General features: G+C 36.5%; 1 protein-coding gene and 1 long non-coding RNA gene across 7 annotated transcripts in view; one reads left to right on the plus strand and one right to left on the minus strand.

Annotated features, from left to right (window-relative positions):
• The window catches only part of Peli1 (pellino E3 ubiquitin protein ligase 1), a 50,148-nt gene that overhangs the window by 9,217 nt on the left and 13,266 nt on the right, over positions 1-27,665 (plus strand). For 3 of the 6 annotated variants that reach the window (XM_070004532.1, XM_070004537.1, XM_070004535.1), the window contains exon 2: positions 27,177-27,316. In XM_070004532.1, the coding sequence (XP_069860633.1) occupies positions 27,246-27,316 (71 nt within the window). In that variant the 5' untranslated portion in view covers positions 27,177-27,245. Of the gene's footprint in view, positions 1-2,544; positions 2,669-15,302; positions 15,322-17,978; positions 18,056-27,176; positions 27,317-27,665 lie in introns of those variants that run through there. The other 3 variants (XM_070004534.1, XM_070004536.1, XM_070004533.1) reach the window with 3 other exon arrangements.
• On the minus strand, positions 15,887-17,829 carry LOC138815188 (uncharacterized). Its single transcript, XR_011368205.1, has 3 exons — positions 17,749-17,829; positions 16,701-16,823; positions 15,887-16,061 (listed from the first exon to the last, which is right to left on the minus strand). It is a non-coding gene; the product is annotated as an uncharacterized lncRNA (long non-coding RNA).

Raw genomic sequence — 27,665 nt, forward strand, 5'->3', positions numbered from 1 at the left:
CTTAATGGATTTTTGTTTGAATTACTTTTCACCACCATCCTGTAAATTTACCATCAAAGGACCAAAACATCCAAATTAGTTAAGTTTACCATTTATGAGAAAATGTGTAAAAAGATGTGACATTCATAAGGTAGTGGCTCCTTCTAAACAGAAATCACAGCCATATTTATAGGCATAAGTCATGTAACAGAAAGCATTTTCTTTTCTTGCTTGCTTTTTTCCTTTTTGCTATAGTAGGGTTTAAATGGAAGGGCTTGTATTTGCAACGCAGGTGCTCTACCAGTTGAGCCATGCCCTCAGCTTTATTTGTTTTCCTTATTCATTCATTCATTCATTTATATGTGGTGCTTCATTGGAAATAAAATCTCCTGGACTTTTCCTGCCTGGAATAGCTTCGAACCATGTTCCTCTGATCTCAGCCTCCTGAGTAGCTAGGATTACAGGCGTGAGCCACCAGTGCCTGCTTCCTTGTGTTTTGGTTAGTGTCTTGTTTTTGCTTGGTCTGGTACAGAACACAATCCTCCTATTTATGCTTCCCTCATAGTTGTGATGACAGCACATACCACATTGTTCAGCTTTGATTGAGATTGAATCTCTCAAATATTTTTTCCCAGGCTGGTCTCCAATTGTAATTTTCCCAGTCTTAGCTGGGATTACAGATGTGACCCTCCATACCTTGCTTCAGAAAACTTTTTAAATATACATTGCTTTTTTGTAATTTGCACTCAAAATAGTTTAGTCTCTGAAGTGGTCATATCAATTTACCAAAGGAGCTATCACAGTTTTTGAGGTGGTCTCTTAAGGATTCGTGATTTCAATTGATAGCAAATAATTTTCTAATTTATCACTGACAGCAACCAAAAAAAATACATTTTGCTGAAGACTTCTCTTGGCTTTGTCTCTTTTAGAAATAGCATGGTGATTGGAAGTGGCGCTGTGGCTCAAGTGGTAGAGCACTTGCCTTGAGCTGAAGAGCTGAGGAATAGTGCCTGGGCTGAGAGTTCAAGCCCCATGACCAAAAAAATAAATACTAGAAATAGCATAGTGATTTGTTTGCATGTAGTTCACCTCTTAAAGATCAGCCCATTAAGGCTTTAGCCAGAAATACCTCCTAAGCTATCTTTTAAATGGCTTCCAGAAAGGATTTGCTAGGTTCCATAAAGGAGTAGGCTGTTAATGATTCAGTAAGCCCCCTCATTTTCCTCCTACCCCTAACTTGAAAGCTTCTTCATAACATCTAGGTACCTTGAGTCATCATTGCTCCACTCTAAAGAATTGTCATATGGAAAAATTTACTGTGAAGTATAATTGTCAGGAAACAACCTGAGTCAGACCACTCATTGATCGCAGTCATAGAACATACAGATTGTGGGCTTCACTTAAATCTTCGAATGTACATAAATGCCCTTATTATAGGATTGTAAGTGCTCTAATAACCTAATAAAACTTTCTAAGGTATTTGTTCTGAGTTGAGTTTTGATTGGGTTGGCTTTTATTATGTTACATAAAATGAACATTTTTATTGAAAGCATGTATTGGAAGGGAGAGGCATTTATGTACAGGATAAAAGCCACTCTACTTGAAGTTAGGGAACCTAGACTTCTGGTCCATTTATTTCATTTATTTCACTTAACCTCTCTGAACCTTAGTTTCTTTACCTTTACAAAATCCTATAGGTTATCTTTACAAGATTAGCTACTCCTCAGCACATACAGCCTTTTGGAACAACTATGATATATAGCTAATGGCTGATCCCAAATCAACCTGACTTCTTGATTTTGTATTGTTTTGTTTGCTCTAGGGATTGACCCAGAGCCTTATGAATGTTAGGCAAGCATTCTACCACTGAGTTACATCCTCAGTCCTGTTCTTTGGGATTTTTGAGAAAGGGTCTTAACTGTGTACCTAAGGCTACCCTCAAAATTTCCCTTACTCTGCCTCCTGAGTGCTGAGATTGTAGGCATGCTCCACTGTACCTAGCCAGACTCCGTTTTGGTTACAGTACTATCTGAAACTACATAGTTGGCATTCTAGATGAAGTCTGTTATCTCAGAGATTCCATGACTTTCAATAATTTGTCTACATAAAGTCTCTGTCTTCTGAATCTCTATGGTCTCTTTATATTGAAGATTCATTGTTGAAACTTACTATATAAATGTAAGAATTCCTTGTGTTAAGGGATAGCATTTTTTTTTTGGGGGGTCCGGTTGTGGGGCCTGAACTCTGGGCCTGGGGGCTGTCCCTCAGCTCTTCAGCTCAAGGCTAGCTCTCTACCACTTGAGCCACAGTGCCACTTCCGGCTTTTTTTTCTTTTTGCTTATGTGATGCTGAGGAATCGAACCCAGGGCCTCAGGCATGCAAGGCAAGCGCTCTACCACTGAGCCACCTTCCCAGCCCCAGCATTTTTATTTTTCATGTAATGTTGAAAACAAAGATTGAAGATTATTCACAATGACACTTAAAATTCCAAATACATATCAAAACAATTAGTGATAATATGATTTAAATTAATTTCAGGTCCTGAATGTTCTCTGGCACAGATCTCAGGTTGGTGAAGTTCAAAGTGATGTGTTTATCTGGAGGGTATACCATGGAGCAAAAAACAAACACAGATCCATCGATAAGAAGCCTGAATTCTAGTTCTACAAACTGGTTTTTAACTAACTGGGTTAGTGTCTTTATCTATTTAATGATATCATGCCAGTAACTTCTTAAGCATTAATGTGTCATATAAGTTACCTGAGGATCATATTTAAATGCATATTCTCATTCAGTAAGTCTGGGTAGGACTTGAGGCTCTTCACTTTTATCTAGGTATTTGTCTTTTTTTTTTTTTTTTTGGTCTTTTTGTCAGTTGTGGGCTTGAACTCTGGGCCTGGGTGTTGTCCCTCAGCTCTTCAGCTCAAGGCAAGTGCTCTACCACTTGAGCCACAGCACCACTTCCAGTTTTCTGGTGCTTTATTAGAGATAAGAATCTCACAAATTTTCTTTCCCGGGCTGGCTTTGAACTTCAGTCCTCAGATCTTAGTCTCCTCAGTAGTTAGGACTACAGGTGTGAACCTTGTCTTTTTTTTTTTTTCTTAAGGTCTTCCTGTGTTGCCCAGGCTGGCCTTGATCTATGTAGTCCTGGCTGACCTCAAACACATGAGGATCCTGCCTCCTCAGCGTCTAGAGAGCTGAGATTAAGGCTTACAGCACTATGCCTAATGAGCTTTTTTATTTTTTATTTTTTGGTCAGTTGTGGGGCCTGAACTCTGGGCCTGGGCGCTGTCCCTCAGCTCTCCAGCTCAAGGTTAGTGTTCTACCGCTTGAGCCACAGTGCCACTTCGGGTTTTTCTGCTTATGTGGTGCTGAGGAATCAAACCCAAGGCCTCATGCATGCAAGGCCCTCTACCACTCCACCACTCCTACCTCTCTACCACTGAGCCACCTTCCCTGACCCCATAATGAGCTTTTTTTACAAATCATCTACATGTGCTACTACTGGTGGCCATGTACTACATTTATAAAAGTCATAGATAATTTTCAAGGCTCCTTCTAAGCATACCCTACCTGTTAAACCCACTTCTTTCTCTCAAACTCCTGGATATCACAAGCTTTATTGAGCTAGTACTATATGCTAAGTTAATGTCTTATAACAATGCTTTGAATTTAACATTTAATAGGGTGTAATGATTGCCAATTACAGGTTCTTAACCTAGATGTCAGATGTTATCTCCTAATAACAGTGTTAGGAATTAAAGTATTAATATATAAAGCTTTGAAAAAATGCTTGGCACTTAGGATAAGATATGCATATGTGGTTGTTATTATTTATTATCTCAGATAATAAATAACAACTGAGGAAATGTGAACCACAGTGATGTTGGTCTAAGCTTCACAGCTATTAAATGTTGGTGTTAACAGTTGGAAATTGTCTGACTCAAGAACTCCCTTACCCACTTTATTTTACTTCTTCTCAAGTAATGATTGATATAGACTCCTTATTAATGTCTCATTGTAATCGAGTAATTCATTGGAGCACTCACACCTGGTGCTGATATGTAAAAGATCTAAATTTTGCCTGTAAATATTCATTTAAGTATGACTTAAGAATCATAGAATATACATGTAAATTCCATTTTATTCCATTCACTTTTCTACCTTTCTTTTAGCAGTTTAATCACCAAAATCCCTAAAAAGTGGAAGTAAAGTTTTATGTTGTGTTGCCATCAATTTAGTTGTTGTAATTGTCTTTGCTAAACATTTTCATGAGTTGAGTGCTCAATAATATGCCATACCTATGTGGTGTGCTTAAATTATTACCTCTTGAAATTGGGTAATGATTGGATCATGGTTTGCATGTTTTTATAAGTTCTAAGATATTTTAATTTCCAAAGGAGTTTTTTGTGGATTTTACTTTTTATCAGCTGCTTTTTGAATAGGAAAACTCTGATTTAGTATTTTGATGCTTTTGTATTCCCTGTAGTTGAGTATACTTGATTTTTTTAAAATATGCTTTAGTGTCTGACACTCATTAGGCCTTTAGTAAAATTTTGAAAAAGGTCTGCTTACTATTGTAAAGTTCTGTAGATTATTTGCTCTCCCCTTATTCTATCTACCCATTACTTGTTATTTTCTCTTATCCATTGTCTCTTATTCCTTTGTAACAAAAATAAAATCCTTTTTATTAAGACAATATGAGGCAGAAGATAAAATATCTTGGAGCCTTTGATCTTAGGGCAGGGAAATCAAGGGGCAGAGGATCCTTGAAATTAAGACAGACTTTGAATCTGTGAGAGAGTGTTTTTACCATGTTTTAGAACTGCATTCTGTATATTTACACTTTGGGTAACAAACATACTTGAAATAGTTTTTATATCAATAAAACTGTTGTAACGGAAAACTCAGCTCAAAACAGGATTAAAGAGGGAAAAGGAAATGTATTGGTGTGTATAAATTGGTCCAGGATAGGTGTGGCTTCAAAATAGCTCCACCCAGGGTTCAAATAATGTTATCAAGACTTAGTTTCATGTACATTTCTTAGTACTGCTTCCTGAGTGGTGGCTTTATAACCTAGCTCTACCCAGAAAAAATAATAACCTCCATCCTCTTAGCCTCTAAAATCCTGTGTCATGAGTTGAAAAGAGTCGCCATCTTTTCCCTAGAAGTTCCACAAAAAATCTCATTGATTCTCATGAACTCTGTGGCCAGGGGGTTGTGAAGCTCTCCTGTGTTTGAGAGTATAGGCTTGAACCTCCTTCCAGAAAAGAAATGATAACCATTTTATCAGAAGGGAGTTGAGTATAGAAAGTTGGGTGCATGGTTTTATCACAGCTACTACTTGGAAAGCAAAAATTCTAAGGATTGTGATTTGAGGCCAACCTGGCAATTTAGTAGGACCCCACCAACAGGAACCCAACCAGCAGGCAATGTGTGGTACCACACTCTTGTGCCTGTTTCGCAGAAGATATAAGAAGGAGGATTCATAGTCTAAGACCAGCTTGTGGCAAAAACAGGAGAGCTTATCTAAAACATAAAAGGGCTAGACACATGGTACAAGTGGTAGAACAGCTGCTAGCATAAGTGCAAGGCCCTGAGTGCGCGCGCGTGTGCGCGCGCGCCCACACACACACGTCTGGGAGAATCCCATCTCCAATTAACCAACAAAATGCTAGACAGAAGATGAGACTCAAGTGGTAAATCACAGGTCCTGAGTTCAACTCTAGTACTTGTCACAAAACAAAATAATTGGTGAGCATTTATTATATTCAATTTCATTTTTGTCAAAATGTCAATATATGATGCAGAAAAGGGACAGCTATGTCACTTTTATACTTGGAGAATAGTTGGGAAGAATCTGAATTATGGTGGATCCAAATTACAGTTCTTTGTTGTTGAAGTCATACTAGGGTTTGAATTCAGGGCTTCACACTCACTTGGTTTGCTTGCCCTAGCTGGTGCTCTACCACTAGGGTCATGCCACTAAACTAGGCCTTTGACAACTATTTTGGAGACAAGGTTTCAGAGACTTTTCTAAACAGCCTGTCTCCTAACTGTGATCCTCCAGATACCAGCCTTCCTGAGTAGCTAGAAATATAGGCATGAGTCACCAGTGCTTGGCTTACATTCAAAATTTAAAAATCAAAACTAGTAGAATTATTGCAGCATGTCAAATGAGGAGCTTTCTACTTCATCTACTATACTCCTTCTTTTAGTATGTAATAGAATTGGGAATCATTTCTAACAACAATTACATAGTATCTTTTAGGAGATAATCAGCAGTTTGCATGGAAACTTATTACACATATAGTATTGCCTTAAAGGGTATGATAGTTTAATTTTTTATCATTTGAGAAATTCCTATGACTGTGGACCAGCAATACTAGCAACTGTTTGTCTATATTCTGCATCTTCTAGAATTGGCAGTGTATTTATCTGTTTGATGTTTACAAAACTCTTGTGTGCTTTACATTATAGTATGATTCATTTGAATTAGAGGCCTTGAGATACAGTGTGACTTTAAATTCATGGTTTTAGAAAATTGTTAACAAATACTTACTGAAGAACATTTTTATACTTGTAAGAAAGGGAACAATATGATTCCTGAACAGTTAAGAGTTTAACTGACTCTAAATAAAGTCATCTTTTTTAGAAGTTAGTAAGAAAAGCAATTAGGCAAAATCTAGTTGAATTATTGTTTCAATTGCAGTTTATTTGCCTTATATGAACAAAGAGCTCTATGAGTTTGAGCATATAAGATCTCTAAGTTTTTGTATTCTGAATCTGTTGTTTACATGGAATGCTAGGATATACTAAAGTGACTCCATTTATATTATTCTACAAAAAGATTGTTCTGAGTATAAGTCTTAAGTGATTTTCACAATTTATTGCTGTCTAAAAATTTCCCTTGACTTCACATTTTGTTCTGAGTGTCTTGGTTTCTTTCTTCCACCCACACAGTGTTGAAGGCAAGGGATGCAAGAGTTGCAAAGTAATATAGCAAATTTGAGAGCCCTGGCTTTTTTTTTTTTTTTTTCAGAACAAAATAACCTTTATTATACAATTGCTTTTTATTGATACAAAAAAAAAAGCTTTGGCAAGTGTTCAACACATGTATGAATAACCTTATTGATTTTGCTAGAATGAATAGGAAGCTTTGCTATTTGTTCTTGTAGATACTTGGCTCAGTAAACACAGTGATGGTAATAAACCAAATACTCTGATGAAAGGCTTAAAAAAAAAAGCCAAACTTCCAAACTTATCAATCCATGTATCAAGCCACTTTATATCCATCCATGTATCTTTTCTTAAAAAAGAAAGGTAGTATATTAGAGTCATGTTTATATTTCTTGTTATGGAAAATAATTGTGTAAACATACATTACAAGCTAATGTGAAAATTTTGAGAGAAGATATTTGACCAGAATTGTAAGCTGTATGAATAGAAATTTAAATGTACTGTCATACACTCAACAGTAAAACTCCAGTAAAGTCAAGGAAGCATAATTAGGACAAATAATTAGAAAACAAGAGAAGCAAAGTAAGAATTTAAAAAAAAAGAAAACTTCATTTTGTATGTCACAGTTCAACTTGATCTGGTTAAAATGTAACATTTTAGGAAATGTTTAAGATTCTAAAAGAAAAAATGACTTTTAGTGAGGGGGAAAAAGAAATGTTAGTGGGAACTTTTTGTATCACTTAAAGTAAGGAATCTCCAAAAATTTCTAGGGGGAAAAAATGTATTTCCTAATTTTATTAGCTCCTTTAAGACATAGCACTTCAGAGCATTTCAGTTCTGTAGGCATTTAATAAGTGAACTAACCTGAATTTTAGAAATTTCAGGTTAAGGTAGAATTATTTTCCTGGGCTCTAAATTTATTTTTTTCTGTCCTGATAGAAAGAGGTTCTCAGATTTGAATGTGAAGAAAACTAGTTGATATTTTTTATCTATAAAACTCTGGCCTGAGCTGAAATCATTTGAAATGAAACTGGATTGTAAGAGTTGCTTCTTTTCAGCTGTCTAGACTAAAACTATGGACTAGTCAATAGTCTAATACATACATGTGTTAAAAAGTAAATGTAGTGGAGAAAGGGTTTGAAAAGAAAGGAATGGTGGATATAACTGTTCATTGGTCAGTCCTAACAGTATAGGTAGAGGGCAGTGAAATTCTATAGCTTTCATGTGTCAACTGAGACACACCTAGATTTTCCAGTTTCAAAAATAGTAACCCTTATATGTATTTTAATTGTATGTATTACATTATTTTGTCTTAAAATACATACTCTGGTTTTGGTTTCTTGGTGATTTTGTTTATTCATGCTGTGTAGAATGTTAGAACACATTCAGAACTCTTGCTTAATTAAATTCAGAGCTCTTGAGCAATTTTTTTTTATTTTTGGGTCGGGTCGTGGGCCTGGAACTCTGGACCTGGGCGCTGTCCCTCAGCTCTTCAGCTCAAGGCTAGTGCTCTACCACTTGAGCCACAGTGCCACTTCCGGCTTTTTTCTTTTTGCTTATGTGGTGCTGAGGAATCAAACACAGGGCCTCAAACACAAGTGCTCTACCACTGAGCCACCTTCCCAGCCCCTCTTGAGCAAATTATTTTGCCTAACTTCCTCATGTGTTATAGGAAAGTAGTAAGGGTAAATTTAACATATATCTGCTCTGTATGTATTTTCTTATCTTCTTTGTAGCCTCACTTAAACTTTAAGTCTTTTATTAGGTGATATGTAATCTCTATCATGATTATTAAGGACCACTGTATCAGGCACATTCTAGTTGTATATCATTTGGTTTTAAAGTATTTTTTTCATGCTTACTGATAGTCAGTAGGCTTTATGAAGACCTAGCCCTCAATTTCCACAAAATTGGTCTTTATTGGTTTCTTAACCAAACCCTTTACTATTTGAGCCTGCTGATATGTTCTTTTATTTTTGTGCTAGTCCTAGGGCTTGAACTCAGGGCCTGTGCATTGTCCTTCTTATTGTTATTGTTGTTGCTCAAGGCAACACTTGAGCTCAAGTCTACTTCCAGCTTTTTGGTTGGTTAATGGGAGGTAAGAGTTTCAGTGACTTTCCTTCCAGGGCTGGTTTTGAACCATGATCTCAGCTTCCTGAGTAGCTAGGATTACAGGCATGAGCCACCAGTCCTTGGTTCATTTTTTAAAAAATCATGTTGTAGTTGTTTCTTTCACCAAAAATTCATGTCTCCATTTGTCAAAGTCCGACAGCTTATATACCTCTACTACTATGAAGCTTCCCCTGATTCCTCTTTCACATAAAATTTTATTTAAAATCACATAGCACTTATTATTAACATTAAGTAACATTAATATTGTACTGATTTGGGTTGGGCTGATTAGCACTTTTTTTCAAAACCATAAAGTCAACAAATATTTGAGTTAAGGAATCATACTTTTTACATTATTTTTAATATTCCAGCAGCTTCTTATATTTTAGTGAATATTCAGTAATACTTGCTGAGTTAATAATTACATTATTGGTGGGTCTCAGTGTCAAAGAGGGAGAACACATCAGTTTGGAAACTGCTCCAACATAATTTAACTGACCCATAAAAGAAGCCCATAAATGCTATAGGAGAAATCACTAATAAGCATTTACTTGAAAGTACTAACCTGGAATATTAGAAGGATAGTTTATTATACTCTGAGGGTAAAAGGATGTCATGCGCCACCATTGGGATTTCTGGCAACCTGGAAATAGTTTTTAGAGGACTTTTTTTTCTTTTTCACATATATTTTTGTTGTAAAAATACTGTACAGAGGGGTTACAGTTACATGAGTAATGAGTACATTTCCTATCCAGCATTGTTACCTTCTCCTTTGTTTTTCCCCTACCATCCCTTCCCTCCCCACCTCCCCAACTCCTCCCTCCCCCCACCCTGAAATTGTAAAGTTCATTTTCAGTATAATGTCTTGTACATCTCATTGTTACAATAGATCAACCTGTATCCTTATTTAAGGATTTTGTTATATCCCTTCCCCTCCCCAAATTATAAAAATGCAATATGCAGGACACCGGAATCAAATACAGTGAAAACAGGGGGAAGAACATACAAAAGAAACAAGAATCACATAGTGCACTATAAACACATTAAAAACAATAGCAAGAAAGAAAAAACCACTTGTGTCCCTGTCTTGGTTTTTTTTTTCACTTAACCTCATCTTATATGGTCATATGTACATAGTTTTTGTCCTTTTCTGCTTGTCCTAGACATATATTAGTTATTGCAAATAAAAAAACCATGGGACCTATGTTTCTTTGGGTTTTTCATTTTGGGGGGAGGGGTCTGGTCATGGGGCCTGAACTCTGGGCCTGGGTGCTGTCTCTCAGCTCTTCAGCTCAAGGCTAGTGCTCTACCACTTGAGCCACAGTGCCACTTCCGGCTTTTTTCTTTTTGCTTATGTGGTGCTGAGGAATCGAACCCAGGGCCTCTTGCATGCAAGGCAAGCGCTCTGCCACTGAGCCACCTTCCCAGCCCTCTTACTTCATTTAATATAGTTTTTTTTCCCAAGACTTTCCATTTCCTAACAAATGGGGCAATGTCGTTCTTTCTAATCGAGACATAGAATTCCATTGTGTGTGTGCGCGCGTGTGCGTGCACGCGCATGCAAAAGTGGGATTGCTGGGTCATAGGGGAGCTCTATGTATGGAGTCTATTTAGGAACCTCCATACTGCTTTCCAAAGTGGTTGAACAAGTTTACACTCCCACCAACAGTGCAATAGGGTCTTTTGGCCACATCCCCTCCAGCATCTATTGTTACTAGATTTCTTGATTATAGCCATCCTAAGTGGGGTGAGGTGGAATCTCAATGTTGTTTTTATTTGCATTTCTTTTCTAGCTAGAGAAATTGAACATTTCTTCATGTGTCTATTGGCCATTCTTTTTTTTTTTAATACATTTTTATTGTAAAAATACTGTACAGAGGGGTTACAGTTACATGAGTAATGAGTACATTTGTTGTCTAGCATTGTTACCTCTTCCTTGTTTTTCCCCTAGCATCCCTTCCTTCCCTACCTCCCTAATTACTCCTCCTCCCCCCACCCCCAGCCGAAGTTGTAAAGTTCGTTTTCAACATAGTGTCTTGTACATCTCATTGTTACAGTGGGTCAGCCTGTATCCCTATTTAAGCATTTTGTTTTTTCCCTTTCCCTCCATAAATTAGAAGTATATATATAAGATGCAGGGCACTTCTTATTTCCTCTTCAGAGAAGTCTCTTTAGAGGACTTTTGACTTTAGCTATTTCACCAAAAAGAAAAAAGTCTACAGTAGATAGACAAGATAGGTAATTAGTAAGCAAGTAATCAGGTGTTTGTATTAAAACACTAGGCTTTACATCTGTTGGTTTGTTCTCATAGGAATTAAGTCACATTATATTAGCTGTGGGCTTATACTGAACTGTTTATTTCAGTGTTCAACCTGATTTGATCTTGTTGCTATGGTATAAAACAAAAGTCTGTTTGCTATTTGTGCGATGCAAGGATCCTGAATGATAGGAGTGTCTTTTGTTATTCATATTATGAAGCCCTTTCTGAGAACATTTGAATTTTTGCCTTTGAGGTGACTTAGAATGGGGTTCCTAGATAGCCTCAGGTCACCAAAAGGACCGTGGACTATGAAGTTGGAACTTTCAGCTCCACCCACTTGGCCTCCAGGAGAATTCAGGGGACTGGAAGTTGAGTTTATGGATTGGTGAGCACATCTAGGCACTGGGAAGATGGCATGCCTGTAGAAGGCATGGAAGCTCTGCTGTCCACATCCTACTTCCAGATACCTTTTTATATATACCTTTTCCAGTTGCTTGTTCCTGAATAATATTCTTTTGTTGTTTTTGAGACAAGATTTTGCTTTGTTGTTCAGGCTGATCTTAAACTCCCCTACTCGTTATTTACCTCAGCTTACCAAATAGCTTGCAAACCCTGTACCTGGCTTGAAATTGTGTTCTTTGCCATAAGCTAGGAGACTTAAGGGAGGTATGTTTTTGTTGTTTTCATTTGTTGTTTTTGTAGTGCCTGGATTTCAACTCAGAGCCTGGAACTTGCTAAGCAGATACTGTACCACTTAAGTCACACCTCTAATCCTTTTTTGTTTTAGTTATTTTTCATATTGGGTTTTGTATTTTAGCTAGCCTCAGACTATGATCCTCTTACCTGTGCTTCCTGAATAGCTGAGACCACAGGTGCACACCACCACTGCACCTTGCTTTTTGGCTGGGACGGGGCAGGGAGGCGCAAAAGGATGGCAGGGGGATATTTTTGCACAGGCTGGCCTTGAACAAGCCTCCTGATCTTTGCCTTCTGAGTGCCTAGGGTTATAGTTATTCACCACTACTCCTGATCCATTTTTGAGTTAATGTACTAATAGATCATGGAACCAGGAAGTGGGTTGTGGGAACCCCCCAATTTGTACCTCAAAACCTAGAACTTCTAATTGGTGTCTGAAATGGGCAGAGTTGTTGGACTGGGACTTGTGGGAATCTAACACTACTCTGTGAGGAGGTAGTATCAGAATTGAATTAAATTTCTTAGCTGCCCAGTTGTCAGAGAATTGGAGGATTGGTTGATATCAAAGAAAATTCTTCTTAGTTGTTTTCATTGAAAATGACTTGAGATATAAAAATACTTTAAAAACTAAAACTTGTATCTGCCATGAAATATAGACTGAAACAAAATATTTAAAATTCACAAACAAAATTGATTCAATCAAGAACTTGACTGATTTTGAAAAGTACAGCTCTTCACCTTAAGCTTCCCTTAGCTTCTCTGACCCAAGAAGTAGGAATTGTAATACCTAGAATTTTTTAAATGTATGTAATTTCTAAAGTTACATAGGATCAATATTTGAATTCCAGCATCCAATGATCTTGGAGTCTGTAAGAGATTTTATAATATGCTAGTGCTTTATTTGTTGGTTTGCTTGTCCCTTTAAGAGCTTTAGTTGAGGTATACTTTTCATGTCATACCCAATTAAACACTTCACCTTAGGGTATTAGTATATCACAGAATTATGCAGCCATCACAATCACTTTTAGAATACTTAAAATTTCATCACCTAAAAAATGAAACTTGCACCATTTAGCCACACTTTTCCTAATCCCTTCATCAATTTCTGCTCCCCCACCTTCACAAACATACAGGCAACCACTAATCTACTTTCTAACTCTAGATTTCATACAAATAGTATCACACAAAAAATACAGTGATTGACATCTTTCACTTAGCAGTTTCCAGTTTACAAGATTGCATCCGTGCTGCAACATGTACCGATACTTCATTCCTTTTCATTACCAATTAATATCTCATTGTATTGGTATATACCCATTTTTTTTATCTGTTCATCGGTTAATGATGTTTGAGTTGTTTCCACTTTTTGGCTATTATGAATAATATGGCTGTGAAAATGGATGAAGGTTAGCTGGGCGCCGGTGGCTCACACCTGTAATCCTAGCTACTCAGGAGATCTGAGGATCACAGTTGAAAGCCAGCCCAGGCAGGAAAGTCTGTGAGACTCTTATCTCCAATAAACCAGTAGAAAACTGGAAGTGGTGCTGTGGCTCAAGCGGTAGAGTGCTCACATTGAGCTGAAGAGAGCAGGGACAGCACCCAAGTTGAGAGTTCAAGCCTGACTAAAAGAAATGGATAAAGGTTTTGTGTGTACATTGATTTTAATTTTGGCAGGTTTATACCTAGGAATTGAGTTATATTACAATTTCATCTTTAATCTTGAGGAGCTGCCAGACTTTTTCTGACTGTACCATTTTATTTTCCTGTAATGAAAAATTTCAACTTTTCAACTTTCCTGTGTCCTTTCCAATATTAGTCATTACCCTCTTCTTTATTTTTTTTTAAATTATAGCTATCCTAGTGGAGTGAAATGGCATCTGATTGTGGTTATGTTTGTATTTCCTTGATGACTAATTATACTGAATCTCTTTTCATGTACTTACTGATTATATATAGACTTTAAAAAACTAAATGTTTACTAATTTTTACTAATCTTTACTAATTCTTACTAATTTTTGCTTGGTTTATTGCTTATATATACCAGTTGAAAGTCCTTTATCAGGTAATAGAATTTGAAAATTCTTTACACAATTATGTGGGATTCGTTAGACAAATTCTGTGGCAGTGCTTTTCATACTTACTTGTTTAAGGAGAGCTTGTGAGCAAAGCCCATCAAGTAAGAGTGTGAATAGCCAATTTAGGGAAGCATGCTCCATCTGGTATACTAAAAGAAATGTCTTCATGGCATGCCTGTCACCGAATTTCTAATTTTCAGTTTTCTCCTTATGATACCAAGTTATAATATATATGTTATATATTATAATATATAACAGAATAACACAGTAGGCAAACATTTCACCATCCCATATAATAATACTAGGTGTGAATCATATGTGAGCTGACAGCTGTGCTCTTTAGTACTTGGAATATTGCCTCCAGAACTAATGAAACAAGCTCTTTCAACATAGAAGCTGAAAGATGTGTCCACTTAGCCCCACCACCTTCATCAAATAACTTTTCTCTGGATATAGATTTTTCTCAGTTATAATAGTAGAGAATTCAAAGGGAAAATTAAACTATATTCTTTAAGGTTCTTTTCAGCCTTAAAATGTGATTATATATGTGCAATAACATTAGTGACTTTTCTTATTCTTCCCCTTAACAAGAAAGAATTGTCTTATTGGGAAAGCTTAAACCTTATGTTATTTTCACAAAAGATTGGAATTAGAGGCCAGGCACCGGTGGCACATACCTGTAATCCTAGCTACTCAGGAGACTGAGATTTGAGGATCGAAGTTCAAAGCCAGCCCTGGCAGGAAAGTCCATGAGACTCTTATCTCCAATAAAACCACTAGAAAACTGGAAGTGGCACTGTGGCTCAAGCGGTAGAGCACTTGCCTTGAGCTGAAGAGCACAGGGACAGCACCCAGGCCCAGAGTTCAAGCCCCACAACTGACCAAAAAAAAAAAAGATTGGAATTATTTGGATTTGACAAACAAAAACTTACTATAGAGTAGTAAATGCCATCAAAGAGAATTGCAGTGTGAGTTAGAGGAACATGACCCTTAGATCACCAATAAGATGGAACTAAAGGAAGAAACAATTTACACACCTGCTGTGGGTGTGGCTAAAGGTAAAGACACTGTAAGGAATGAGTCCTTGAGTGCATCCTTAAGTATTCAGAGATCATTAGAGAAGAAGCAAGCTCTCAGAGGTCAGTTGTGTCTGAAGGTGAAAACAAAACCTAGACTACAAAAATAAGAAAAATAGGACTATAAGAAAACAAACACCTGAAAGGGCATAGAAATTGTGAGGTAAGTGTACTTTATTTTGGTTAATTTGGGAAGGAGAGTAATTTTTTTTATTTTGAAGTTTTAGGAGACTGAAAGCTTACTATTGTTTTCTTAGCATAATGGAAATAATTGCCACAGATTTATCAAAGAGTAAGATAAGGAAAACACCATAAGCCCGTAAGTAAGCTGATATGTAAGAGTGTTGGAAGGGTCATTAAGATTCACAGCCATTTGATAACTTTGATTCCCACAATCCAAGAAAGCTACTTTAAAGTTACCATTTTATTTTTTATTTGACTGACTTCTATGATGACATTAATCAAACATCATTATAACTAAGTCAGAAAGAAAATCAGAAATTTAGAAAAACAAGAGAATTGGTTCTTTTCCTCAATAATTATGGATGGGTCTTTGTCGTAATATAAAAATAGCTAATCGTAATTACTTAGGAAATATTTTTTTAATGTTATCCTAGAACTCTTGAAGAAAAAAAATATTTACTGATCGGATTATTTGATATAAACACAGAGCTTGAAATACATAGGACCTATTATACTCCTAATGCTTTATTTTTTATTCATCGGGGTACTCAAGGTGAAAAAGAAATACACTTCCAGAGTTGAGAGCATTAGTCCAAAGTGTAGCAGGTTCTCGGGGTTTGTTGTTGGAATCAAGTTTAAGACATAGACAGCCACAACTACATTCTATTTGGTATGAGTGTTGAACCTGTCATGTCCGGCTTCTTGAACAATTTCATCAGCCTAGAATTACATAACAAAGGCCAAGTCACCACATAGCAAGACTGTAGAATCTTTATAGGTAAGTTTTTTTTTGGGGGGGGGTATGGATGTGTATTTACACTGGACATTAAGCAGAATATTTGAGCAAATTATTCTCACTGTAACCAAAGTAGGCTTGCTGCCAACAGAAAGAGCAAAAGAAATTTTACACAGATTTACTGAAGAACAGCTTCAGGGCATGTGACACAGTTATGCAATGCAAAAAATAATAGAAATAAACTTACCAGCTATAAGAGAAGGAGGTTCATTTTATTCTAAGACATCAATGACAAAATAATGTTACTATGTTGATCTCTTTAAAAAGGATAGCTTGACTGAATCAAAGATAGTGTATATATTGGTGAGATTTGATTTCCCACAGATATTTACTGACATCTGAGTTAGGCATTATTAGCAATAGTAGTACTATTAAGTATATTGTAATTGAGTAAAGCTTAAATTGTCTAGTTATTTACATTTATGGCTTTAAAATCATGGATATCAATTTTGGGGCTCTGGTGCAGCATTTATGTTTACAATAAATTGAACACAAGAGCTACTAAAAATTTTATAAAAGAATTATATATTAGTTATAAAAGAATTTTATAAAAGAATGAGTACCTTGACAAAAGCTGAACTTGAATTTAACAGGTGGGATATATCAGGCATGGTGGCACACACTTGTGATCACAGGCTGAAGCAGAAAGATTAGCATGAAAAGCCAGTCTTGGCTACAGAGAGACCCTGTTTCAAAAAAAAAAATCTTAAATGTAATTAAATGCTTTTGTCTTTATAGAGGAATAGACTAGTTCAGTATACAACCATTCCTCATAAAGAATTTCCTCCAAAAAGGACATGGGAAAATGATATATAAGTAGGGTAATCTGACAGTAGCAAATTCATTAAATAGCACACTACCAGTAGCTATTTGATGAAGCTTGTCCAATCCCAATGTACTTCTGTGTACTAATTTAATTTTTGTTACTGCTATGCTAGGGAATCAAACTCAAGACTTTATTGGGCATGCTGGACAAGCATTCTACCTCTGAGCTACATCCCTAGCTTAAATTATTAAATATAAAGGTAGAAATAAGCATAATTAATTGAAAATGTGGTTGAATCTTCATCTGTTTTTTTGTTTTGTTTTGTTTTCCTGGTCATGGGGCTTAAACTCTGGGTCTGGGCACTGTCCCTGAGCTCTTAAACTCAAACAGGTGCTCTACCACTTGAGCTACAGCACCACTTCCGGTTTGCTGGTGGTTAATTGAAGATTAAAAAAAAGTCTCAGGGACTTTCCTGCCTGGGCTGGCTTTGAACTTCGATCCTCAGATCTCAGCCTCCTGAGTAGCTAGGATTACAAGTGTGAGCCATTGGCACCTGGCTTCATCTGTTTTTATTACTAGGATATTGTAGTATTCCCTTTCCCCCCTCCCTCCAAAAAAATCAAGATTTCTTTAATAGTACTAAAAAGTACTCTTTCTTTACATATACATTTTGTTGATTTTTTTAATGGCGTGCTTCCTAACAGATATTGTAAATAGGCTGTGTTGCTGTCATGAAATGGTAGTTATCTTTGTTCTAGTTCTAACATCTATAAAGCATTTTAAGAAACAAAATACTTTTCTTTTGAAGTACTTCATCCCATAACTTGATACTAAGCCCATTTTACAATTGTTAGGTGCATCCTCTTCCGTTTTTCCCTTTTGGGTTACAGACTTCATCAGGGAGGAGATAAGGGAGACGTGAATTCTCATTCCGCCAATAGAATCTAGAATTATGTAGTATTTACCTATTTTGCGTAGTGCAGGCCCACCCACACACATTATGAAGTGCTTAACTTGAAAGAACACTGAGCAGACAGCTAGCTCTTCAGTGTGTGATGCCAGGTGGAACTGACAGATGCTCTAATACTATCTGGATTTTATTCTCTGGTGAGAAGGGTTTTTTGCTTGTAACAGTAGAGATGGAATAAAAAGGTAAGTTGCTCTATGGCTTAAATGTTTGTTTTATTGTTGCTTCCTGTTACAGTAAACTTGCAAAAGGAAGGATTTGAAGCATAATTATGCAAGGTATTTATAATTTTTTCACTTTCATATTTAGCTTTAGAATTGTGGTTATGAATTAAATGTCCTTCCATTCTAGTACTGAATCAAAGTCAAACTCCATAGTTAGAGTTCTTAGGGAGGGTTTGCACTATTAATCTCATCTCCTATCAGTCCTAAAGGAAGCTTAAATACAGGATTTATTGCCTGTTGATAATAGGTCAACAGAAAAATAGAAAGTTGTTCATTTTTACTATTTTTGCAGTCTAAGATATTGAACTTAGTTTTTAAATATTTTAGCCCATACTGTCATCGGCTGTTTTCTATTAAGTTATTAAATTTGACTATTATATGTTCCCTGAAGAAAATTGTTTGGTACCCAGAATGATGGTGTTATCATTGTATTAGTTGTATCCTTGGTTAGCTGTTAGTTTTGCTTTATCAGCCCTAAATCTTCTCTCAATAAACAGTTGTTCTTTGTAAGAATTTTAAGTAATGTTTTTATCTGATATAGTGGGAAGAGATTTAACAACATTAAGTATGATTATTGGTTAGAGGGACTCTTGTCTAAAAACAGGACAAGAATAGTCATTATTTTCTAGCGGTGTTCTTTTTGAAGCATTTTGTTTTCACCAAAAGAAAAAATATAATGAAATGTTTTTGTTTCTATAGGAATTTGTGAAAAGTTTTGTATGATTTAGAGTAGTGATATGTATGACCTTTTTAAAATTTAGGTATTTAATCTGTATATTTACAAGATGAGTGATAAATCAGGGATGAGAAAAGTTGAAAATTAGGGAGATCATAACTACTGCATTGGGGTATTTGTAATGTGATAAATTTTAAAAAGAGGAAATTACTAGAAATAGCTATGTATTTATCATTTTCTAATAAAAAGGGTTAAGCAGGAATACCATGCTGAGTAATTTAGAATATTCACTCTACTAAAAAAGAAAAATAGATGTTCTTAGCCTCCCACACACAGTATCTCTAAATTACTGTTATAAAAATTTATAAGGAACACATTATGATTTGGTCAAAGAAAGATTACTGCTTTGGAGAACTTTTCATGAACCAAAAAGACAAAACTAGTAATATGAAACTTCAGTTCTTCCGTGAGAATAATAATGCCATTTTTAAATAGTAATTTCTCTATTGGTAGAGCACACACAAACATACTGGGATTTGAACTCTGGGACTTATCCTTGCTAGGAAGGCACACTCCCGCTTGAACTGCACACCAGCCCTTTTTTGCCCTGATGATTTTTTTATTTCCTCTGTACCTGGAATAACAGGTGTTTACCACCAAACTCAGCTATAGATTGAAAAAAGGGGGTCTTGGGAGTTTTTCTGCATGGTTGGGCCTCAAACTCTGATCCTGTCATTCTAGGCCTCCAAAATCAATTTAAGATTTCAGGTATGAAGCACTGACTGTTGTCACTCACTGTTGTCCCAACTAAGAACTGACTTTTGAAGAAACAGTATTGGAGATCCATTTGTAATTTTGAATTTTTAACCTCATTTTTCTTACTCCTTCTGAAGAGCTTATTATGGAATTTTGAAACAAAAGGTTTAATGTTAATTTCTCTGAAGAGCTAAGAATACATGTTATAACTGATTTAATTTACATGTACTGTTTCCTCCTAGCAAAAATGAAGTGTTTATACATCACTTAACCATGAAACTAACAGATCTTTGATTGTTTTATGATCTATTATGTATTTAGAGTAGTAGAAAACTAGAACTTTCTACGTGGTATCAAAATTATGAAGATTAGATTATAAACATTCATTTAGATGCTGAGAAATAAGGATAAAGTGACAGGGCAGCATTACTTTAATGGCTAATTAAATACAGAGTAGATATTTTGCATTGCATTATATTCTTGGAAATATTCACCTCACAGTTAAAATATTTTTAGGATACTCCTAAAAACTATAACTTTTAGCCATAATAGTCTTACAGCATATGTTTGAGTCCTGCTGTGTGAGCTTGATTTCTAAGTCCAGACATAGTATATATAAGTGAGTAAATAAAGTACATAACCCAACAGTCAACTCATTACAGCTTTATTGTTCTCATTTAGTCCTCATGATAGTCCTGAGGTGGGAAATTTGCACCATTTTGGGGTATAAAAAAATCATGTGTTAGTCTGTAAATTTGAGAACTCAACAAGGATCCTAGATAGAGACCCTCATTCATAACTCAAGGACCCAAGTTCTTCCAGGTGCCCTAGATAGTTATGGCTTTCCAATTGTCTTTTCTAGTTTGAAGGAAATGCTATGATAACAAAGTAGTTAGTGATAATTTAAGAAAATACTGAATTTTAAGGTTTTATATTTAAAAGCTTTTCAATTAAACCTTGTCAAAATAACTAGGGATGCTGCTAATTCTTCATTCTTCCTCCTCTGAGCCACTATTTCTATTCTCTTTTATAAACTCTTAAAGAAACAATTTATGTAAATAGATGGACAGAATAGAGACAAGTTCAAATACAAGTATTTCAGCATAAGGTATTAATTCAAAATATAAGATATAATTGCTTTTTTTAAGACCATCTAGGGCATTCAATGCTAAAATTATACTTGTATGTCTCTATTACTATTAAGAAAATTATTACTATTATTATTACTAAGATGGTTGCTTTGCTTACCTATCACTCAGTTCATTGTGTGACCACACTTGTGCAGTAAATAACATCTTCCCTGACCAAAGGAGCTGTGAATAGTACAATTTCTCCTCAAAAAAAGAACAAGAAGAAATGCAACTGTGACTGGGCAAAACCAAACAACATGGAACTCACATTTGAATTATGGAAGGCTAAAAGGGGCAAATTTTGAATCTGGAATTTATTTTTGTAATGCCAATAAGTTTAAAGAACTTTTTATTTTCTATTTTTATTGTCCTTTTTGTGTTTCCTCCTCCCGACCCCCAACCCCTGGGGCTTGTACTGGGGCTGGAAGGCCAGGGCCTCAGGCTCTTGCTTGGCTTTTCTGATCTAGTCAGACACTCTACCACTTAAGCCATAGATCCACTTCTGGATTTTTGCTTGTTACTGACTTCAAACTGTTGATTCTCAGATCTAAGCCTTGTAAGTAGCTAGGATTACAAGTGTGAGCCACTAGCACCCAGCTACTTTGTCTTTAAAAACTTTTTTTTTTTTTGCTTTTTACAACATGGAAAATTAGTAAAACAACTTTACAGATGCCCTTTACTCAGCTTCCTCTAGTGGTAATAACTCACATAATGTATTTATCAAGATTAGCATTAGCATAATACTATTTACTCAACTATGAACAGTATTCAGATTTCACCAGTCTTTTCTATTAATGTCCTTTTCTGTTCCACAGTCCAGTTTCTGATCCTGTATTGTATATAATTGTTGCATCTTCATTATCTCCTTTCATGATCATGGGACTTTTAACACACTCTCACATTTAATCATCAATTTGGGTTTGTCATTGTTTGCATGTCTTTAGATTGAGGTTATGAAGTTTTGGATAGAATATTTCAGTATATCACATCAAAGATAAATGATATCAAAATGTCTTATTACAAGCAGTGTTAAACTTGATCAGTTGGTTGAGGTAGTATCTGCCAGTTTTCTTCCACTATGAACTTACTACCTTCTGAGTAATTAGTAATTATTTTGGGGAAAAATACTTGACTATTGTTAGTTTAAAAAAATAATAAGATGCATGTAAACTTGTTCAGTATCTTAGTAAAAGTTAAGACTACAGGTATCTAGATATTGTATCTGGGAGTGATTTAGGCACCCCAAATAATTAGAGGCTCTCTGGCTGGGCACTGGTGGCTCATGCCTGTAATTCTAGCTACTCTGGAAGCTAAGATTTGAGGATTGCAGTTCAAAGCCAGACCAGGCAGGAAAATCTGTGACATTCCTATCTCCAATTAGCCACCCAAACCAAAAGTGGAGATACAGCTCAAGGGGTAGAGCACTTGCCTTGAGTGAAAAAGGGAGCCGGGCACAGGTAGTTCATACCTGTGTAATCCTAGCTACTCCAAGAGACTGAAATCTGAGGATTGTGGTTCAAAACCAGCCTGGATAGGAAAGTCTGTGAGACTCTTATCTCCAATAACCTAACCTACCAAAAAGCCAGAAATGGGGCTGTGGCTTAAAAGGTAGAACATTTGCCTTGAGTGAAAAAGTTCATTTGACAGCACCCAGGCCCAAAGTACAAGCATATAAGCCCCAGGACCGGGACCAGGGGGAAAAAAATTGCCCCTGTTAAGGACAATAGCATCAGTTATATAAGCTCTTGCCCTGTAATACTTTATAGTAGAAAAGAATTTGGGGACTTTTTAGGTTTATTTTTTAATTTAGTTTCCCAATGTAGTTTTTCCCCAGAGAAACGTGTTTCAGCAATTCTAGAATGATAGAGTTACAGTAACATGAGAGTTAAAATATTTCCTATTTTGTAAGGTTGTTCTGAGACTCAAATCAGTCACGTAAAATGCTTAGGACATTATTTGGCTCAGAGCTAGACCAGTGTTAGCCCTTGTGAAAGAGAGTACCAGTGTTAGATGCTGACTTGGGAAAATGATACAATTTCCTATGAATGTACTTTTGTCTTGTGTTTTTGTTCCAAATAACTGATGAATCCCACCATTTTTTCCTGCTTTTTGCTGAATTTTGTTTGTTACTTTAATGGTTAATACAGGAGCTAACTTCTAGAGTTGCTTTCTGAGAAGCATATTATCACTTTAAGAACTTCGATAATCTAAATTGCTAAGTGTAGGTCTGAAAAGGACAGTGACAGTAAACATGTTTGAGTTCTTAGTTGTACTTTTAAAATAGGCTTTTCGGGTGATTGAAGTTGGAGGGAGATTATAATGGTAAGGTTATTTTAAGCAAACACCTCTCCAATCAGGAATAGTGCCCTGAAGTCTTTTTTGGCTTGTCACATTCTAGGAGCACATAAAGCTTTTTGTCCCTAAGCTGTCTTGACTCACTTCTAATACATGTTTTTCTAATGGAGCCAGGAGTTTGTTTTAAGTTCAATACTCTGGTTTTTCCTTTGCATTTCTTCCCTCCCTATGTTTTAAATAAGTATGTAATGTGTCCACTTCATGTACTGAGGTTTTTAATATTGGTCACCAGCAGGAAATGGGTTGACAAATGCAATGAGCATTGAGGAAGTGGCAAAGTACTCACAAAGTACTCACATTCATAGTTGTTACCTGTCTACACTTAAGTGTCATTTGCTTAGGGTTTGTTTTATACACGTATGCTTTTTAGTCTCTTATATAAATGATCCCCCAATAGGTCTCCTATTATGTAAGAATTACTATAAGAATTAGCCTGTTCAGCCCTATGTGGGTGCAAATTTGCACCCACAGCAGGTATCTTCATTACTTAGTTTTATCTTAGTTCTTTTTACTTTTCAGAAATTTGTACTGGTGGTTAGTAGACAGTAAGTAAAACAAGGTGTGTGCACTGTAAATAGTAAAAGGAGCATGTTATCTTGAGGGACAAAGATTGGTTTTCCCATTTTTCATCTTCAGGTGAAGCTGATGGTTTTTCTCTCTTTCTTTCTTTCTTTCCTTCCTTCCTTCCTTCTTTTTGTTGTTGTTGTTGATCATGGGGCTTGAATTCTGGGCCTGGGTGCTGTCCCTGACCTCTTCAGCTTAAGGCTAGTGCTCTACCACTTGAGCCACAGCACCACTTCGAGTTTGCTGGTGGATTATCGGAGATAAGAGCCTCACAGACTTTCCTGCCTAGGCTGGCTTTGAACCATGATCCTCAGATCTCAGCCTCTTGAGTAGCTAGTGTTACAGGCATGAGCCACCGGCGCCTGGCCTGATGATTTCATATAATAAAAAGTTTTTCTTTTGGGAAAACGTGATAAGAAAGTAATGGTAATTCTTTCCTTCGTTGAACAAATGGTTAAACTGTTCAATCTGTCAAATGCATGAAACCATTCTTATTAAATAGGGAAGTCACATGCTTAATTTTCAGTGATCAAGCAGAGCCTATTGTATCTTGTTTTATCTTAGCAAGATTTTCTCAATGTTTTTCCAGTCTCAGAATGATAATCCATGTTCTCAGCAATAGCTCACATTGGAATAGGGCTGTATAGGGTCAGATCAACTAACTGAATTGAAGCACGTGAGGCCAGTAATTGAAGTATTAAGATTTTTTTTTTTAATTGGTTGTGGGGCTTGAACTCAGGGCCTGGGCACTGTCCTTGAGCTCTTTTGCTCAAAGTTAGCTCTTCCACTTTGAGCCACAATTTTCATGTTTTCTGGTGGCTAATTGGAGATGAGAGTTTCATGGACTTTACTACCTGGGCTGGCTTTGAACTGCAGCCCTCAGATCTCAGCCTCCTGAGTAGCTAGGATTACAGAGCCCAGCTGGGATATTTTATATTCCATTCATGTTCTTAAGTGCATGACTTCAGGAATTTATTTTAGAGCCTCGTGTTTTAGAATACAGAGAAAATGATATATAGAGTATGAATACAAAAACACAGCCACTCAGCTGTGTTAGAAGACTAACCTCTTGTGTAGCTCTTACACTTTCATGTAAGAATTCCGCCACCCAGGGTGGAGGAGGAGGGAGAAGCAAGAAGTGGGGCTGTGGCTCAGAGTGATAAGAATGCTAACCTTGATTTAAAAAGCTCAGGAAGGGGCTGGGAAGGTGGCTCAGTGGTAGAGCGCTTGCCTTGCATGCATGAGGCCCTGGGTTTGATTCCTCAGCACCACATAAGCAAAAAGATAAAAGCCAGAAGTGGCGCTGTGGCTCAAGTGGTAGAGCACTAGCCTTGATCTGAAGAGCTGAGGGACAGCACCCAGGCCCAGAGTTCAGGCCCCATGGCCGGACCAAAAAAGTAAAAATAAAAAGCTCAGGAACAACACTCAGGCCCTGAGTTCAAGTCCCAAGAACCTGCACACACATACACGTCCTTTGTGTATGTTTATAAAGGTATCCATCCGGATTAGGTAGTGTCACACTTTCACTTCGATCAAGTATAATTTAGAAAATAAAAAAGTTTGTTACATTTCCCTATATTCTTGCTACCATGTTATCGTTTCTGTTTGCAGAATTTTCTCTAGCCATTCTGTTTTTTTATCTGCTGGAAAATTCTTTTAGTGTTTTCCCATCTGAGAATGTCTTGATTATCCCTCTATTTTTATTGGCTATAAAATTCTTTGTTGACATTTTTTTAGAACCAAAAAGTTATTAAACCATTATTTTTTGTCACCCATTGTTTCTAATGAGAAAACTGCTACCATTGCACTACCATTTTAACTGTAACTGGTCTTTACTACACCTTCCACCCCCGCTACCCTCCCATAGGTAAAGGATAGATTTTTCTCTACTTTCTTTGCCTTTAGATTTCAGAACTTTAAATCTCTTTACATGAATATCTGAGTGGAGTTTGTGCAGTTTCTTACTTTTATTTCTCTTTTCAAATTTGTTTTCAGCCTTTATTTCTTTGAGTGTTGTTTTGGCTCTTCTCTCCTTGAGATCCAATGAAACAAAAGTTACCTTTTTTTTTTCCTCTAGTCTCACAGATCTATGAGTGTATGAATCTCACCTCCAAATTTTTCGCTTTTGTTCAAATTTGATATCTATCATTCTTCTAGTTTCCTGATTCTTTATTAAGTCCATTCTATTTTATAGTTGAGCTGATTAGTAAACTTTTCAATTTGGCTTATATATTTTCTACCTCTAATACCCTTCTTTATATTTTCTATTTCTTTGCCAAAACTGTTTATTGGTACTGGAAATTTGAAACCAGTTGTAGCTTCCACTAGGCCTACATTGACACTACCTTCCTCATTGTGTTTCAAGGGGCTTACCACTTAGCACTTGCAGTGTTTCTCTAGTCTTGAGCTAAAGTAAAACAGCTATCAAAAGTTTTCTGTGTAGCCTGGGTGTGGTAATCCACAACTTGGGAAGCAGGGACAGAAGAATTGTTAATTCCTGGGTAGCCTGGGCTCCATAGTGAGATTTTGTCTCAAAAAAACCCCAAAAAGTCAAAACTAAGAAAAAGATTTTTATATCTTTCTAGGCGTTTTAATGTTTCTTTAACCAGAAAGCAAGCTTTTGTTTTAGCATTTTATTTATTTGTTTAATTTATTATTTGATTTACTGATGGTATTAGTTGACATTTCCAGGCTGCTGCCTTCTTTAGGGATGTATTGGTCAAAAAAAGCCAGGCATTGGTGGTTTACAATTGTCATCCTAGCTACTCAGGAGGCTGAGACCTAGAGGATCTCCATGCAGAGCCAACCTAGGCAGAGACGTCCATGAGATTGTTATCTCCACTTAAACAAAAAAGCAGGGCTAAAGGTGTGGCTCAAGTAGTAGTAGATTGCCATCCATCTATGAGCAAGAAAATCAAGCAAGCATGAGGCCCTTTGCTTTCTTGCTGGCTTGCTAGGTATGGCTTGCTAGGTCTGGCAAGCCAGTAAGCAAACAGAGCTGAGGAGTAGTTCAGTGGTAGATCATTCGTATGGTATGGAAAGGCCCTATGTTCAACCCCACCACCACCATGATCAAAAGGAAAACACAGCAAACTTATGTCCATAGTTTTTAGTTGTACCTTGTAGAAGTAATAGGAAAAAAGCCAGACACTGATAGCTCATGTCTGTAAAACTAGCTACTCAGGAGGCTGAGATCTGAGAATCAAAGTTCAGAGCCAGCCCAGGCAGGAAAGTCCATGAGACACTCATCTCTAACTACCAGAAACCAGAACTGATGCTGTGGCTCAAGTGGTAGAATACTCACCTTGAGCTGAAGAGCTCAGGGACAGCGCTCAGGCCCAGAGTTCAAGCCTATGACCAACAACAACAACAACAACAAAAGAAATAATAGGGAAAAGTACATCTACTCAGTTGGTCTGTATCTAATTTACATTTTGATCCAGTTGTGTCAAATATATAAGCATTGATGGGGAAAATGTCACATACTTTGTATATCATGTGATGATTTGCATAATACTGTGCTCCAGAGGACTGCTGGAAAATAATATATTTAAACTGAAATTCATTGTTCACATTACTAATGAAAACTTTTCCCCTACAGGAAATAATGCAAAAAGTGTCCCAAGGCTCTTGACCAGTGACCAAAGATTTGAGAAAGACAACCAAGCTCATGTTTTCTCCTGATCAAGAAAATCATCCTTCCAAAGCACCAGTAAAATATGGAGAACTCATTGTCCTAGGGTAAGATTTTTATATCTCATGGGACATAAAGAGATAGAAATCTTCTTACTTTTAGAATTTATGTCTTTTCTTCTCCATCCTCCCCCAAATCTAAAGTTACATGTTAATGTTATCATATTAAGAAACTGAGTTCTCACATTTGTGCTATTTTATTTGGGCTTAATTACAGCACAAACAATGCATAAAGGGCAAAGTTTGCTTTCTTTATCCCATCTTTTAGAAAGCTTTCTTCTACCATTCAGCCCACTATCCCAAAAGCCCCCATCCTTTTCCTCCTCTGAGTTATTTTTTGTCACTTGCTGTTTATATGTTGTTTTGTCCCTCTGAAGTAGTTGTTGATTTGTGTTTA

The sequence above is a fragment of the Dipodomys merriami genome, unplaced genomic scaffold (assembly GCF_024711535.1).
Source record: "Dipodomys merriami isolate MVZ:Mamm:240054 unplaced genomic scaffold, mDipMer1.0.p SCAF_63, whole genome shotgun sequence".
Lineage (NCBI taxonomy): Eukaryota > Metazoa > Chordata > Mammalia > Rodentia > Heteromyidae > Dipodomys > Dipodomys merriami.